We start from the raw sequence: 18,368 nt of genomic DNA, 5'->3' as shown, positions 1-18,368 counted from the left end.
ATATTGTGCTCGGTTGAGTCACCGCCCGGCGGATCGCTGCTGCTTCCGCCGAGAAGACAAAACAGATCTTCGGCAGTTTGTGGAATTCGCTAATGTTCTTTCCAAAAACGCCAGCGCCCACAGAGTTGCTTTTCTTGGATCCATCCGTGAATCTGACATCCGCATGTTGATACTTTCTTCAGATCAACTCATTGAATATATGATATAATATGATTGTCGATAGTAGGAACTTTTGCCAACCAGCTTCTTGGCCCGACGCGGTGGAGCCCAGCCACCGGGGGAAGCCGGTAATTGGCCACGCTTTGCAGGGTACGGTTGGCTTGATCGGGAAGGAAGCCAACAGACCCGTTTCCTCTGGTACGTTCGAGGTAGCCGATAGCTCGGTCGCGGATGGACTGTAATTTATGCCATCGAGGAATGCTGTCCATGATTTTTTTTTTGACCTCTCGTATAACTTGACGGCAGATGTTGAGGAACTCGTGATATCGGTTTATGGTTTCAATTTTGTCTGGGTGCACATCGGGAAGTCGCTTGCAAGCTCTCAACGCTTTTCGTCGTGCTTTGATTGCTTTTTTAGTTTCATCCGACCACCAGTGTATGGCTCGTCGTACAGGGTTAGAACTCGTTCTAGGTATCGTATCAGTTGCTGCACTGTTAATGATGGCGGAAAGATCCGTGATGTTCGTTGGAGGGCGTGCGTTGAGTTTACTTTCTACTGTTTCTTGGAAGCTAGCCCACTCGACAGCTTCGTATTTCCATCTGGGGCGCCTGGACGTTTCCGGCACTATGTTGTCAGCTAGAGACAGTAAGACAGGGTAGTGATCACTTCCATGCAGATCTGTGTTAACAGACCAGGAGAACCTGTGCCCCAGATAGCCGTAGCGGTAAACGCGCAGCTATTCAGCAAGACCAAGCTGATGGTCGTGGGTTCGAATCCCACCGGTCGAAGATCTTTTCGGGTTGGAAATTTTCTCGACATCCCAGGGCATAGAGTATCTTCGTACCTGCCACTGTGTATATCACATGCAAAAATGGTCAATTGGCATAGAAAGCTCTCAGTTAATAACTGTGGAAAAGCTCATAAGAACACTAAGCTGAGAAACAGGCTTTGTCCCAGTTGGGACGTAACGCCAGAAAGAAGAAGAAACTGTGGCCGTGGCGCGAAGAAACCAGTGAAATATCGATTGCAGACTCTGTGTTCCCACGCATGAAAGTAGGAGAATCATCGTTGAGAAGAAGAAGCTGATGTTTGTTAACTATGTTAACTATGATATTTGAGCCGCGGGGACAGTTTTAACCGCTACCCCATGCTCGGTGGTGACCATTGGCATCTCCTATCAGTAGCATCGGCTCCGGGATTGTTCTAATTATCTCCTCTAACTGCTTTTTAAAGTTCGACAATTTACCGTTTGGCAGGTAAAATGACACGACCGATATAGGAAAGGACCATGATAATCGAACTGCTACTATTGGCAATTCGGTGCTTACATGAATCTCGTCAGCTGGTACTTCCGCGGATATTCCTACAGCTACAGAGCGGTATAAGTTGGTTCCACCTTTGGTGTACCATTTGTAGCCATTACTTAGTGTCTTGTTCATAACCGTTGAAGTGGCTCGGTAGAGTTCTTGCAAGGCGATTACCGTAGGTCTCAGATCGTGAACGAGTATCTCCAGGCCAGGGAAATTATGGAAAAACCCATTAATGTTCCACTGTATAGCGAAAATCCTTTTACTGGTTGTCTGTGATGACGGTGACACACGGCCTATCAGATCCCTATCGAGCGCAAGTTCCGGCGTTGGACCCGCGACTGGTGGAAGTTATAGGGTTGCGGCGGTGATGGGATTTCGGTGTGATGCCTTTGCAGGTCTTTTTAACAGAAGTGTAGAATTCGTTGAGTTGAGATTTTGTAACATCTTATCACCAGGATTTGTTGAGCATCCGGATACTATCAAGGCTCGAGGGCCATAGCGGGAGCGATGCAAAATGCACTAACGGGGCCCCGGCTGTCCATGGCCCCTGTTGCCATCGTGTTGTTCGTTTCTTTGCGCTTTTTCGCGGTTTCGATGCGATTGCCAACATTGTGGTTCTGTAAAGCTCGCTCCATATCAGCCATTCTCTTTTCTCGCGCATCGGCATCTGTTTGCAGCTTTCTGATAGTATCCTTGAGTCCCAAAATTTCCGAATTTTTGCTGGCATTAACGACTCCTGAAAACGTGCCGCTGCTTCGACTGGCTCCTTGCCGAAGTTCGTACTCTCTGCGAGTTTGAGGATACGATAGGTCCATATCCACTCGTATTTGCTGAATGGCTGTCTCTTTATCGTAAGCCGGACACTTTCGACTCGACACGGGATGTTCTGCTTTGCAATGTTTGCAGGAGGGTGTTTCAGTACAGTGGTATCTCGGCTTCGGCGTTGCATCGGCCGAATTGCCTTCAGCGCCGGCAGATTCCTGGTCCTCAGGGTGGATTTGGCAGCAACGACCACATACGCGATAAGGACTCGTGCAGCGCTTTCCCGTGTGACCATATTCCCAACAGCGGAAACACAGCATAGGAGAAGGGTAATACTTTCGGGTTTTACAGCGGGACCATCCAAAATCCACGTGTTCAGGAATGACGGTCCCCCTGATCGTGAGAATTATGGTGGCCGTGTTCTCTCGTTTGCCATCCTGTGTACGTCGCGTGATTCTTTCACCTCTTTAACCCCCTGGTCTGAAAGTTGTTCCAATAGGTAGCCCTCACTCAGTCCAATAGAGTCATGATTTGTCACAACACATTTTTTTTGGCTCAGGAACGGATGTTCCGTTATCCGTATCGGAGTCCTATCCTGGAGTTGTGTCATACGTAGTAGCCGGTTGAACTGCTCCTTGCTCCGAACCTTCAGAACGTATGATGAGCCCTTGTTCTCTTTAATAGCCCCGAATATGGGACCTCCAATTGCTTTTTCGACGGATAAACGTAGGAGAAAAGGGTCCTGTGGAATTACACCAGCGGTTGATTCCATTTTTAGGTATTGCAGTTGCCCTGCGATACCTTCCGGGTCCATAAAATCAGGCAATAGTTGTCCGGTATAGTCACCATTTTTCCGGTTATCTAAACTACCGTAACTACCACCGGGGCCCCATGGGTCCCCTGGATGTAGTGGTCAGCCGTTAGCCGGCATTGTGCCGGTTGGCCTGGCCAGCGAATAAAAAGTGCTCGACGATTCACTCTACTATTTTGTACCGTCACTAACTAGTTGGGAAACACTGCGATACTGAGATGAAGAAAGTGACTGCTGCTGCCTCAACCCTTCACCGGAAAGTTTTTTAGTTTCCTTTTCAGGCACCTATTTTTATTCGGGTCACTATATCGCACACAACAGCGAAGCAACGGTCAAACAATACAAGGCAATGATGGTTGACCCACCCACACACACCTACAATGTCTGTGGTTGACCACCGAAGCGGCGCGAGAGAATTTTTTTTGGATCCTGTTTTTTCACTAATTTTTCCCCGAATTCAATCGGACTTTTAGTGGTTGCTACGATTAGCAACGATATCCCGAGCAAAAACTGATCGTCTTTAATGCATGAGTAGTGGCGTAGAGTAGCCGCTGCACCAACCAAAGAGGCCAACTAGGGAGTCGATGTCGATTATAGACCTTCTGCGTATTATGGACCCCCTACAGAAAAACATAAAATTAACACTCAAAGCAACCTTATACCAATAAAAATCCATCGGGGAAACTTCGATTGCATTGTTAGTCAGCAGTTTCAGGCAAAATATTTGATTTAAAGTGCATAAATACAGATATTTGAACAGTTTTGTAAATGGAACCACACATGAGGGTCCATAAATTAGCATTTTCAGGTGGGTTCATAATAGGCACATCGGTAGCGAGCCGGATTACATTGGGAATCAAATGGAGGATCGATTATAGGAAACGTCGAATCTCAGCTACTCAGGGGTCCGTTACTATCACTGAAACCCTATTGTTGGAATCCCTGGCAGCATTCAATGTAGAGCTGGCAAATGTGGGTACAGTTCGACGAATATTGCAACGCGCACACACAGAAATACGCGGTGCAGCATTCAGAGACGAAAAGCTAGCTCTCAAAAAGGAAATCGAGACTTGGAAAAGGGCATGCTGGTTAGTCTACATCAGAGTGCCAGCTCGAGTCCGTGGGGTGACGCCTACAGAGTGGTAATGGCTAAGACCAAAGGTGTCATGGCGCCCAAGAGAATTCGCGGAATCGTCAACGTCAAATAAGACACAATTGCCTTAAAAGCGGCAATCATCGAGAATGATGTTCAGAATCACGATACAACGCTGCATAAGCCAAGGAATCTTCCCGGATGTATGGGAGAGGCTGCTTGTATTACCAAAGGCGGGGAAACCACCAGGTGATTCGTCGCACAGTGATCCAGATTTGAAGAATCGTGCCAAAAACTACGCATTTTCTCATTATTAAAATTTTGTTCATGGAAAGTGTTGTTGAACATGTTTTTTTTTTGGGTTGCACATCGTATTTTGGGCATAACAATTCGTAAAACAACATTTTAACAAAAATGCTGTTTTCATACATTTTGAGGCTCGCAACTTAAAATAATAATGTTCAGGAAGACTTAGGCAAGAGAAACTTAAACTTAAAAGAGCGTTTGAGCAGCTAAAGTTGCACGGTTTTTGATAAAGATGAAATAGTAGCAAATAAGACATTTCTTCTTTGTAATTACATATCAATGTTCGCTTTATTATATTCTGTACTATATGAGAGGCTCAACCACTTTCTAAATATTGGGTAGGACAAACGTTGGAAAATATTGTGTGCACAGTGGAGCTAAGAAAAACTTTAACCTTATGGAACCCTAGACTGGAAATTGTAAGTTAATATATTTGAGGGATTCAAACACAAGGGGTTGTAAGTGATATTTTGATCTACTGTTTCCAAGCTTTTTAACGATATTCTCTGGTGATTTTTCCGCTCAACAGAAAAAAAAACATAAGTCTTAGAAGACTGGCTAGAAGACTCACTAGTTTTTGCCGGGTTTTGCGACTGAATCATCTTTTACGGTTTGAGTTGATTGAGTTGATTTTGCATCAAAATCTCAAGCGTGAGATTTGCAAAGCAGATCTCTAATGAATTTTCTCTTACGGGAGAGCGTATTGATTGAGATTTTGAGTGTGAGTCTATCAACACTGCACTGGAAGCATTAACGTGAAAAAATAAGAAAAAAAACCTCAAAGTATTTTTTAAACTAGGTTTTTGTTAATGATTTTGCATCTAACTCCTTCATTTTCATACCAGTCGTTAGCACACGACTAAGAAAGCTTTTCGTCTCTACAGGGCTGGTAGCTGAGACCGAGTGCCTTAAAAATAGAAAATAAAAGTCCTCTTGCCTGAAAAAGGAGACCTAAAAAAATCAAAAAGAGGTCGAAAAGGGACCAAAGAGGAATCAAAAAACAAAACATAATTTAATAGGATCCTGGAGATAAGAATTCGATTCTAGAATCAGAGCAGACATTTCCCTAAGATCAAAGTACTTTTTTTAATCTTCGTGCTGGTTTTACTGTATGTGTTTTTTCAGGATTTTCATCTGAAATTAAATCAGATAATTATCCAAATGTTCGAATATTCGAATATTACTCCGGAAATTTCTCCAAGAATTTTGCCTAGGATACATCAACAATTTATCCTGATAATAAATCTTCGTGCTGTTTAGTAGAATACCTATAAGTAGATGAAAAAAAACCGAATTTAGTACTACATATACCATTTATAATTCCACTAGAGTTTGTATCCTTTGACAGATACGCGTATTTCGACCTCAACTGTAAGGCCGTCTTCAGTGTCGTGTACTAGACTCGACGAGACAAGTCGAGTCTAGTACACGACACTGAAGACGGCCTTACAGTTGAGGTCGAAATACGCGTATCTGCACAAGCCTGGCACAAGCGAAGTGTCAAAGCAGCCAAAACGAAAGTAACACAGTTAAATTTAAACCACTGTGACGCAGCCCAGCAGCTCCTTTGGCATTCAGTCTCAGAAACCAAGACTGACGTGGTGTTACTATCGGACCTATACCGCATACCAGCCAACAACGGGAACTGGGTGGCGGATAGATCTCAACAGCTAGCAGCTATAGGGACGACAGAACTATACCCAATCCAAGAAGTAATCTCTATCTCAAATGACGGTTTTTCGATAGCAAACATGAACGGCGTATTCTATTGCAGTTGTTACGCGGTGGTCGATTGAGGAATTTTCCCACATGGTCGACAGGATAATAGCCGAACTAGCTAATCGGCAGCCAGTAGTAATAGCTGGTGACTTTAATGCATGGGTCGTGGAGTGGGGTAGCCGCTGCACCAACCAAAGAGGCCAACTATTGTTGAAATCCCTGGTCGCATTAAATGTAGAGCTGGCAAATGTGGGTACAGTGAGTACCTTCCGCAGAAATGGTGTAGAATCGATTATCGATTATCGACGTTTTGTAGTCCTAGCCTTTTAGGTACCATGAACTGGCGCGTTGATGATGGTTATACTCATAGCGATCTTCAATCTATTCGCTATAGTATAATACCAGGCAGGCGAAAGGCAACACGATGTAAGTCGACCTAATCCCCAGGTTGGTCGGAAAACAGCGCAAGTATTCTCCGAAGCCATGAGGCGTGAAAGAAACACTCTGGACCTAAACGGTGAAGAGCTAGTTTCTATGAAATCAGCGTGTGATACTTCCATGCCGAGAAAAGCCCCTCCTAGAGAGAACAGGGCGCCGGTGTACTGGTGGTGCGAATCAATTGCAAATCTTCGAGCAATCGGCCTTCAGGCTAGACGAAGAATGCAACGCGCACGCACAGAAGCACAAAAAGAAGAACGCGGTGCAGCATAAAAAGAAGCAAAGTTGGCTCTCAAAAAGGAAATCAAGAGACAAAAACGGGCATGCTTTGATAGTCTATGCGAGAGTGCCAATTCGAGTCCATAGGGTGACGCCTACAGAGTGGTAATGGCTAAGAACAAAGGTGTCATAGCGCCCCAAGAGAAGTCGCCCGGGTTGCTGCGATCGATAATCGATGTACTCTTCCCGCATCATCCCACAAGCCCGTGGCCCCCAGCGCCGTATGCGGCATACGAAGGAGAAGAAGTGGCGAGAGTGACGAACGAGGAACTGGCAGAAGTCGTGAAATCATTCGCGTCTAACAAGGCACCGGGACCCGATGGTATCCCTAATGTTGCCTTAAAAGGGACAGTGAATGCGGATCCGGACATGTTCAGAACCACGATGCAACGCTGCATTGATCAAGGAATCTTCCCGGATGTATGGAAGCGACAGTAATTGGTGCTACTACCAAAGGCGGGAAAACCACCAGGTGAACCTTCGGCGTATAGACCTATCTGTCTACTAGATACGACGGCCAAGTTATTGGAGAGGTTGATTCTCAACAGGCTAGTACCGTATACGGAATGTGCGGACGGCCTGTCCAACAACCAGTTTGGATTCAGGAAAGGTAAATCTACTCTGGACGCTATCCACTCGGTCGTTCAGACTGTTGAGGTAGAAATCGAGCATAAAAGGAGCGGCATACGTGACTGCGCGGTTGTCACTCTGGATGTGAAGAATGCGTTCAACAGCCCAAGCTGAGAAGCAATATCACACGCACTTCACCGGCTCAAGGTACCGGTGCCTTTGTGTAAGCTTCTAGATCGAGCAGTAACCTAAAGTGATTAAGAGTAGCAAGTGCATACCGAACGGTATCTAAAGAGACCGTGTGCATCATAGCCGGGATCACGCCCATCGGGCTCATCATCAAGGAAGATACCAAAGGGGTACCAGAGGAGTCCGCGACACATGTAAAGAGGAAACGCTCAGAAGCTGGCAGCAGGAATGGGATAACTCCACTAAGGGTACGGACTCATCGGCTAATACCAAATGTTTCAGATTGGTATGGAAGAAACCATGGGGAAGTGAACTTCCACCTGACGCAGTTTCTGTCAGGACATGGTTGCTATATACAGTATGCATAGGTTCGGGCACTCAGAATCTCCTGCGTGCCCCAATTGTGCTGGTGTGGAGGAAACAGCGGAGCAAGTCGTGTTCGATTTCCCCCGTTTCTTTGTTGTGAGAGGTCGCATGCTCACTACATGCGGAGGGGACACGTCCCCCGACAATATTATAGAGAGAATGTGTGCGGATGCCGAGTGCTGGAATGCAGTAACTACGGCTGTCACTCACATTATGTTAGAATTTGCAGATTTCCCCCTTGTAAAAAAATGTTGTCATTTAACAGCTCATAAATAATAAAGTAGCTACTAAAAAGTTATTATCATCATCACATCCATACGTTCGCTTTTGTTTTCATGAATAGGCGAATGCAAGCATAGGCTTGACCAAACGAAGTACACTTCTCACTTAGTGTGAAATCGATTCATTATTTCAACCCTTTTTTGAATATGGCAACACCCAAGTTTAGAATCACTAGAGATCATATGTTGCTCTTGTGGCGATTTTGAACTTTTCGGTTGTGTTTCAATACTTGGTGAAGCAATAACTTTATGTGTGTAATGTACACGGTTGAGAGGACAAACTTGTGGTGTTAATGTTGATTTAATATTTCACGAATGTGTTTGAAATCGTTGAACTTGTTTCCTTTGGAAGACCACGAATACGTCAGCTGTACGTTTCGAAGGATGACCTTAGGATTCCCGAGTTTTAGTAGTGAAATAGTATAGGGTGTTCTTACCTGATATTCTCTTGAACCGCACTCCGTTGAGCGATAGCCGGGGCAGCTTGCACACCTCAATTTCCCACTGCACCAGCGAGTCCGTATTGGGGTCACCATGTACGCACAGCAGAACAAACCTAAAATTGAGATTGGTTCAAAAGTTGTTCCATAAAAGAATAAAACCCGAAGTTACCTCTCCCGTTGCTCGTAATCACAATTGTTCTTGTCCAGCACGGACCGAATCTCGGCCATGATCTCGTCCGGCAACCGCGGCGAAGTCGTCTTCATCGACCAGGTGAAGCGTAGCACCCGGGGCTTAACCGGTTCCTCCGCCGTCGAGCCACTACTTAATTTGGTTGGGGGTGACGTTCGGAATTCATGTGCACGTTTCGTTCAGTGTTGTTAACACCCCGCATATTCGAGTGTGAGCGTGATTGCGATTTTTTTAATTTTCATTTTATGGTTTTTTTTTTCATTGGTTTTCATTTTCGAAGCAAGCGAGCAGTGAAGTGAGAGAAAAAAAGAAGAAAATACGATTCGTTGCGGTTAGCATTCAAAACTGTACACTTCCATCTGCTTTACGAGGTGAGCATTTCACTAGGTGTCTGTGTAGATCAACGAGTGGTGTATATTGTTCACTGTATGTTCTCTGGATATTTGTTTAAACGTGTGCAAGGTTCAATAGAGGGAGTTAGCTTACCTATTGATAGTTTAACAAAAGTTGCGGAAACGAAACAAATTGAAGTAGGCTATGGATGGACCATGTTTGGCACAGCCTTCTGTTTTATTTGTGTGTTTCATATATTTTTTCTGCTTTTAGGGTTGCATCGATATACGACAAAATACAAGCAAAATCACACTTACACGCTACATGCAACACAAACACAGAAAAACGTGAATCGCGGATATGTGTGTGCGTGGGAAAAGGAATGCAATTGCAATATGTCGTGGAAATAGTGGATTTTTAGGCGCACATCGTCACACACATACATACAGTCGACCACAAAATCGTACAGATTAACGAAGCTAAGTAAAACGACGAATTACATCCAACTACAAGAATAGTGAGAAAACATGAAAAACGACCAACCAAATTATACTGGAATCCATGTAAATAACTTCCGCAGGGTTTGGCAGAATGGTTATCAACAAATGGCGCTCATCAAAGTGCTGGCTTTCTATTGTTTACTGATTTATTCTTCAGATAACTCCCTCTACGAGCGATTTAGCTCTATTGAAACATGTTACATGTTTGTCTGTACTTCTAGTGTACTAAGTACTAGTATTTCTATGTGTGTTATGTATCCTTTGTTCAATTGAGTACTATCTATGTATGTGTGAGGGGAATGGGTGTCTCTTGGGAGAAATCAACCGAAAACTCTAATTCCAAGCAAGTTTCAAAAACTAAATTCTAAAAATAACTAAAATCAGTGAACAGTGTTTTTTTTTTCGAATCTATGTGTGGGATTGTGTTGGTGTTCGTGGCTACCATCATAAATGTGTATTTTTTTTTTGGTTTTGCTTTCGATCAATCGATATATTTACCTATTTGATGAAGTATTTGCTTGGCCTTCGTTGGGCCTAAAACGAACGGAAAAATAAAAGAGAAAAACGCAAATATCGGTTAACAACGAAACGAAAACGACGTAAGAACAACAGAACGGCGGAAGAAAGTTAGAAGAGTGGGAACGAGGCGATTAGATTGGTTAAAAGATATGGGATGTGAAAAAGAGGTGAAGAGAAAGAGTCGAGACCGAATGAACGTGGAACTGAATTTCTGGTACACATGGACATGGCATTATCTAAAAATGGGAATAATTGTTATTGGAATTTAGCGTCAAATTAGTTTTGATCGGATGGAATACTTTACTCGAAGATTAGTTTTTACATTTGTAATGGAATAGGAAATTATAGGATTGTCTACAAGACTCGGTTACCTACATAGTTGTCGTAAGACTACAATGCGGAAAGACCACGGTTTTCATTTTCAAGTCAATTTTGTACATCTAAAATGAGTTGTTTTATGTTTGAGATGCTTAAATTCTTCTCTAAACTGGAGAGGGCATTAATATCTATTTTTTCTACTCGGGAACTCCAGAGCCCTAGAAGTAATTTGAAAATTGAAATATATCCTAAAAGAGTTCAGAAAAATCTAATAAATTGGAACGTTCTGTATAATGTGAAAGTACGTACAGAGGTAATTTTGAAAACTTCTTGCGATTCCATAAATGTATGGAGATTTAAACAACCTCATAACTTCGATAGGGTGATACTGAATCGTAGGAACTGAACGTGGTACGCACATGGACCAAAGTAACAAAACGTGTCGTCTACTCAAGGTTGAGACGAATAACGTTAATATGAAATTTTAAAGTTGTTCTATTTCTCATAAAGTATGATGTTCTTTGCCACAATTTCAAAAGCGATATTTTCACGCTTTTTCTGAAATTATTTTCAAATAAAATACTTGACATAGAGTTCGAACTTTTTACTGATCCCTCTTAACATTTAGAAAAAAATAATTTTTAGTAAATCAATTTATCTATTATTATCTTCAACAAAAGTGATTTTATGTTTGTGGAATTACTGTTACAGCCTTGAGATACAACTTTACAACTGAAATTATCAAAAAAAAAACTTACCACCAGAGACGAACTAGCCCATGGCTAAAAATCTCGTTAATGAAAATAGAAAAAAAAAAAAAAAAACTAGTCATAATTTTATCAGCAGAACTCTGAATTTAAACAAACTATTGTGATTGAAACATTAAAGTTTACACGGTAAAAAATCAGCACGTTCGATTGAATAGATTGATCACTTGACTCAATTCAAAACACCAATCACCATGATTTGAAGAGTTCTAACTTTGGATTTGCTCTACTGTCTCTAGAACTAGACTCTGAAGTGAAAAGTCGTTGATTTTGAACATCGTGTCTATTATATGAAAGCAATCATTGACAGCTCGTTGTAGAAAGTGATTGAGATCAATTCAACCCCTTTCAACAGATGCGAGTTGGTGTCGAGGTAAGACACTAGGCTTGCACTCCGAAGATTGGTAGTTCAAATCTGGGTCAGGCGGAAATGTTTATTTTAACTTTTTTTTTATTTCAAATCAAAACATGCAACGTTGAATTCAAGTGATGTTGCCTTGATTTTGCCAAGATTCAACAGTAGTGCAAATCCAAGTGCAGAACTATTGATAGCATGGTGCTTATTTTTTACCGTGTACATACGTTTTCAATACTTTGGCAAACATATTCGACATATTGAAGACGTACCTAATTTTTGAACTATCATCAATACGTGGATACGATTTCTACTTTTTATACAAGTTCCATGAGTCGACATCGAGTAATGGAACATACAGCATAAGTCAACATAAGTCAATGGGCTTATAGAGGTTTGTATTCAAATAATTTTTAACGTTTTTTTACCCTCGTGTACACAAACAAGCGATCAGCTGATCTGGCGCAAATTCGACGATATTCGAATAGATAGAGAAAGTGTACCAGTTACGGCCATAGCGGTTCCATATTTGCCCGTATGTGGAATTTCGATAACTATCACATTTTAAATCTTTTTGAATGGTTCAACATCAAATATGTCTTATTCTTACTGCTAAAACTCACAGAAACTTTCAAAATGTGTAGGCTTCGTGGCCGTGCGGTTTAGGTCGGGTGTGGGTTCGATTCCCACTTCAGTCATTGAAACTTTTCGTCAGGAATGTTTCAAGGTTGTGCCACCGGAACATGCTTGACCGTTATCTAGTGTTAAGTTACAGTCTGTGCAGCTAAAGAATGTTAAGGCAAGGTATTCAAGTTATTAAGTATGGCAAAATAGGAAACCACTATAGCCATAACTAGTACACCTAACTAAGAAATTCTAGCAAAAATTACGAGATTTCAGTACAAACCTAGATTTAATGTAACCTTTCAGGAAGCCCTTTGAAAAAGATGAAATATTTTTATATGACTACTCGACAACGTTGCCACTGCACGATTTCGGAAATCTGTTTCTCAGAACTTTTCAAACTCTGGATTTCGTGGATAACTCATCCCATCATGTAGTCCTATGTCAATATTTGAAGCAACAACCTTCAAACAAAGTTGTTAATTGGCTTATTGCAATAAATGTTGATCGACACTCTATCTGAATTTAGAACTTAGAAAATGTTGACGGCTTTGGTAATGTTTTAACGGAACTGAACCAGCTTTCATCGATATTCTGTTGAATTTTATTGAACTTCAGCGAAGTTTAAAAGTTTTTCGATATTCACTGGAATATTTATGGAAGGCATAGCGGTTTAGAGTTCGGATATACAGACAACTCTCCATAACTCGACATTGAAGGGATTATATAGTTAGGGAGATATCGAGTTAAAGAATACAAAAGCAATGCAAATGCGATTTAAGGGAGCATCGTGGTAGCCATGGAAACCAAATTTTACTATGATTCTCTAACTCGATATCGAGATATGGAATATTGAGTAAGGAAGAGTTGACTGTGATTGCTGAAGCTATTTAGATTTTCAAATGAAAGTGCAAAGAGGATTCAAACAATTTGTAAATTTCTATACTGAGAGAAAAAAGACGCTAAATTCCAATACTTTTACTCTACTTCTAGGTAGTCTCTTTAATTGCGAATGGTTTGATGGACTGAAAGATTTGAATGAAGTCGATGTTAGTGTGGAGTTATAATAGGTAAGAAAAGAAAAAGAAGATATTTGAGGAAAAGAGTTTTTTTTACCAAAATTATTAGACTGGATAATTTACACCTTGCGAAGTGAAACATCAAAAACACAATCAAGTTCCATTTTAGGTACCGTCTTCGAGGGTGATAATGGGTCAAAAACGCATATATCCCTGTTGATTGTAAGATAACTTTCGTAATTTGGTCGGCGTTAAATCAGAGTGGACCAAGTGACATTTTTCATGTTTTGAGAAAAACTGATTGAATGTTTCAAAGAGACACTTCGAACCCATGAAAATTTTGGTTCAATATTTCTACACATCTTTGTGTTAGTTTTAAACAATATAAAGTGAAGTGATAATCATGGAAAAAACATAATTCATAACTCTAAAAGAATGATTTTTTGATGAATTAAGTGCACTTGGTTCACTCTGACTGAACAATTTCTTGAAAAATAACAATCACTTCATGATGGTCAAACTGGGTTCATATCTTTAACCCTCTAATACCCAACCCCGCCTTTAGACGGGGTGCACTTTGGAATTTTGTGTAATTTTTCGTAGCTCGGAAAAAAATGATTTTATTTGTGGCTTAAACCTTGGCTCAAATTACGCATATAAAAAACATTTTTATGAGTTTTGAGACTTTTTTGTATTTATGAAAAATGCTTGAAAAACTGTATTCTTTTGTAACCTACAAATGCCTGGGGTTCATTTACCATTTAATACAAAAAATGTCACCTTTTATATTTTTTTTCAATCAACCTATCATAGGAGAAGAACCTGGAGGTTTAACAATAATTTTAAACCTGTTTTCCCGTTAATTACACGGAAAAGAAAATATGTTCCACAAAACAATGAAAATTTAATATTTTCAAAAGTACTGTGAAAACTTAAATTTTTAATTTTGTCAAAAATCAGTAATCAGAAGAGGCTCCTAGAAAAAAATAAAGAAGGATAGGGATGTTCAAAAATAATAATTATAAAAATCAAAAACCAAAATTTACAAATGTTCCAATAAAAATAAATTATTGCCCAAAACGTGTTTAGAACGATTTTAGATAACAAAAAATGATATTTAGATCGAAAATAAAAATTTGGGTATTAAAGGGTTAAGATAAGAAGATTTTCAAGATTTGTTGTACTTGGTCCACTCTGAATTAACGCCGACAAAATGTTTGTTCCAATAAATGTTTGGTTTCCCCTAATCTATGGAATTATGAAAATTGACCCATTGAAATTATAAAATAGGTCTTTCTAAAAGTTTGAGTTTCTATGACACATGAGAAATTTAAAAAAGCTTTTTTTTCAATTATTCACTGGAATTCACCACTAGTTTTTTTTTCGCATCGTTGGACATCTGGAAAGAAATTAAATTTGCTGAGATATTTCGAATTATGTTTTGACCCCAATTGACTTGCACAATAGACAAACAAACGCTAAACTCTCGTTATAGCAAATACGATATAAAGTCATTCATGTCCCTTGCAGTTGTCCAACATTTTATGGCACTTGAGCTGAGGTAATATATCGAAATCTAGAATGCTGTGAAAAGTATACTGCAACCTGTTAAACTTTGATACCAAGTGTAGTAGGAAGGGATCAAATGTAGCACTAGAAGTGGTAGGATATTAGCACCGATTTTGCACATAGCACCATAGCCATAGTGGATTTTACACTGTTTTTAAAGTAAATCAGCATTAGGTTGCGGCTTACTTTCCGAAAGTTCTCAAAACCGAAATTTGTGTGCTCTTCTGAAATAAAATCACATAAAAAGATAAACCTGACAGTTTCAGCCAAAAATATTTAGATTTAGAGGTGGCGCAAGCAACTTGAAGGTGAATTTTCAAGTTATAATGAATAAAGTTCATAACTTTGTTGTTTTCTAACCAGTTTCAAAGCTCTTAGCATTATTTTCTTCAAAAATAAATTCATGAATAGTTTGTAGAGCATCATATTTGTTTTAAATTGAAAATAGTTTTCTCAAAATTTTTACTCTTTTTACTAAAACAAAATCATCGTTGTTTGACCATAACTTCATGAACACTCAACCGATTCTAAATCTTTTTATTTGCTTATGAAGTTAGTTCAATTGTTTTTAAAATGTGTATACAACACATTTTGCTAAAAATAGTTTTGGCTTAGTTTTTTAATAAAAAGACATGATTTTTTTTACGGAGGATACCATTTTTTTTTATTTCTGCCAGTTAAACGTTAATAACACTGCGGAACACGTTTTTGTCTCAAGCACCAAAATGCCGCTATTCACTCAACTAAGGGTTGCTGAATCCATTGCCGTTTTCAAAAATATCATAGCACGTCTAGTTTTTGAGATATTGACTGTTGAAAATGCAAAAATTGATTGTTTTAAACTTGCATGCAAGTTTGCCAGCTTGTAAGGCATTATTGGCATTGGATTATATCACAAAAAAGTTTGATAAATTATACCTTAAATTTATGTAAACATCAATAAAACCAGTGTTTTATACAACTTTGGCGACCTGTAGCTAAAAATTGTGACTGTGCTGGAACATTTCTGAAAATGGCATCAGATTCAGCAATCCCAAATCTACTCGAGACCAGGGTTGGGAAAAATCTTGAAATTCACTCTACAGTAGCCAAGCAAAGCAAAACAGTCAGTGAACTGCCCATAACTGCATAATAGTCACATTTGACATTTTTGACAAATTGGAGTTAATACCGGGGAGAGTCATCAAATGATAATTACTTTCGATCAACTTACTAAAATCAGTTAGTTTGTTCTAGAAAATTCGAAAAAAATACCAAGTTGTTTTGTCACACTGACAAATGTAACCGCATAACAGTCACATTGAGATTATACATGAGTCTCATAATGTAGTAGCAACAAAATGTCTATCAAAATTATTTTCTGTCTAATCACCCAATATGCGGTATGAGTTGTACAAATTTTCAGCCTCAAATAAGCTCTTTTGAATTCTTATTGATTTTTTTAAATTTTAGTTTCCTTCCATACTGCAGTAAAATACAAACTTGGTATCCCATTTACTCAATGCCTACTTTTGTCGAATGTTACAAATATGCAGTTATGGGCAGTGAAGGCAATGAAACTTACGCTCATCGCTGCTGTAGGCAAAAGCCTTGAAAACTGCGAAACACCCGTTGCTAAGGGCAACCCAAAATTACTGTAGAAAAATGTTCTATTTCCCGCTGCATTTCTCGCATTTACAGCCTATGATGACACTACCGATTTAGAAAATTCATGCACCACAAAAATAGGCTACTTGATGAGATTCACACATTTTTGGTTCTGTAGTGAGAGAGCCACGTGATATTCTCGAAATTCAAGCCTACTACTATTACCATTCCCAGCACTGCTCGAGACACATAATTTGATCCTTGAGACACGCAAAAATGTCATTTTTGTTACGCTGTGTAATTTAGCCGAAACTGGTTTTCTCATTTTTGAAACCTTGAAAAAGGTATTCGCAACAATTTTTCATAAATTCTATAACAAAAATGTTTTTGCAATTTATAAAAATATATGGACTATTCAACTTGCAATCAAGATGCTTCATAAACTTCATTTAAAAAGTAAAAAAGTAATTTCCGGCGAAAAAAAAAGCAATTTGATTTTGTTTATTAAAAAGCCTTGTTTTTGTTTAATAACTATGTTCAAATAATTAAAATGCTTTTTTAAATTAAATTTGTCTTATACACAGTTTAAAAACAACTTAGTAAGCTTCAACAGAATGTAAAAAGATTTAGAATAGGATGAATATTCATAAAGTAATGGTCAAACAAAGATAAATTTTGTAGTAAAAATAAAAAATGGTAAAAACTACTTTTAACTAAGACTAGTTTTAATTTTAGACAAATTTGATGTTCTACAATCCCTTCATGAATTGAATTTTGAAGAGAATGATGCTATGAGCTTCGAAATTGGAAACCAACACAGTTATAAAGGCTTTACTGAACGTCATATTTTATAACTTGAAAATTCACCTTCAAGTCGCTTGCGACACCACTAAAGCTAAGTATGTTTTGCTCAAACTGTGAGGTTTCTCTTTTTATGTGACTTAAATTCATAAGAGCACGCAAATTTTCGGTTTCGAGAACTTTAGAAAAATAGTAACTCGTTCTGTCATTCCCACCGGTGACACGAAAAACAGATGCCAAGAAACTTCACACAAACCTCCAGCTGATCGATATAAACATCATGTACACACCTATTTCAATTTACGCATATTTTGAGGCAATCAACCTCAGAGTGGCATTGTTTCATATCATTGCTTTAAGTGACGATGAAAACATTTCTAATTAGGATGTTTGGATTTGGAATACCCTGGTAAATTTAGGTGTAAAATAGTTGTTTTTTTTTTTAAGGAAAATGAATATATTATCCAATTTTTTAATGAATTCGGACGATTAAATGACTGTGGCTTTATCATAAGAATGTGGTCTATTAAAATGATTCATGCTGATTAGGGTGCCACACCCTAATCAGTTTCTTGGCATCTGTTTTTCGTGTCACCGGTGGGAATGACAGAACGAGTTACTACTTTTCGAAAAAAAAAAACTGTTCAGAACTGCTTGCCAACTTCTGAAACAGGGTGACACGTTGCTTTATCGGTGTTTGTAGTCCATATAGGGCATACTATATCTTCTTCTTCCATCTATCTATTTATATAAATAAAAATGGAATGCTGTTTGTATGTCACGAAATGGCATGAGAACGGTGTATCGGATTTTGAAAATTCTTCCATAGTTATATTCCGACGTGTATGCATATATAAAAAGCACAGTATATTGAATGAGAATTTCGAAAAAAAAAAACAGAAGTGAACGGAACTGTAATTTTGTACGGGAACTCAACAACCTGCTTGATGGCAAGATCAAGTTTGCCGGGACCACTATTATTTAAAAAAAATAATGTTGTGCCAGCAATCGTTGCTTCTGTCCTACTCTTTTCTGAGCTCGTCTATACATAGTACACAT

At 39.3% G+C, this 18,368-nt stretch overlaps 1 protein-coding gene across 24 annotated transcripts in view; it reads right to left on the bottom strand.

Moving 5' to 3' along the window:
• LOC5579800 (serine/threonine-protein kinase MARK2) overlaps positions 1-18,368 on the bottom strand; it is a 356,247-nt gene that overhangs the window by 9,115 nt on the left and 328,764 nt on the right. For 18 of the 24 annotated variants that reach the window (XM_021848980.1, XM_021848978.1, XM_021848981.1 and 15 more), the window contains 3 exons: positions 10,249-10,284; positions 8,897-9,049; positions 8,722-8,840 (listed from right to left, as the gene is read on the bottom strand). In XM_021848980.1, the coding sequence (XP_021704672.1) occupies positions 8,722-8,840; positions 8,897-9,049; positions 10,249-10,284 (308 nt within the window). The remainder of the gene's footprint in view (positions 1-8,721; positions 8,841-8,896; positions 9,050-10,248; positions 10,285-18,368) is intronic. The other 6 variants (XM_021848958.1, XM_021848965.1, XM_021848976.1 and 3 more) reach the window with 2 other exon arrangements.

The sequence above is a fragment of the Aedes aegypti genome, chromosome 3 (assembly GCF_002204515.2).
Source record: "Aedes aegypti strain LVP_AGWG chromosome 3, AaegL5.0 Primary Assembly, whole genome shotgun sequence".
In the NCBI taxonomy this organism is placed as follows: Eukaryota; Metazoa; Arthropoda; class Insecta; order Diptera; family Culicidae; genus Aedes; species Aedes aegypti.
The sequence above is the reverse complement of the archived record's forward strand: the minus strand, read 5'-3'. Positions and strand labels throughout refer to the sequence as shown.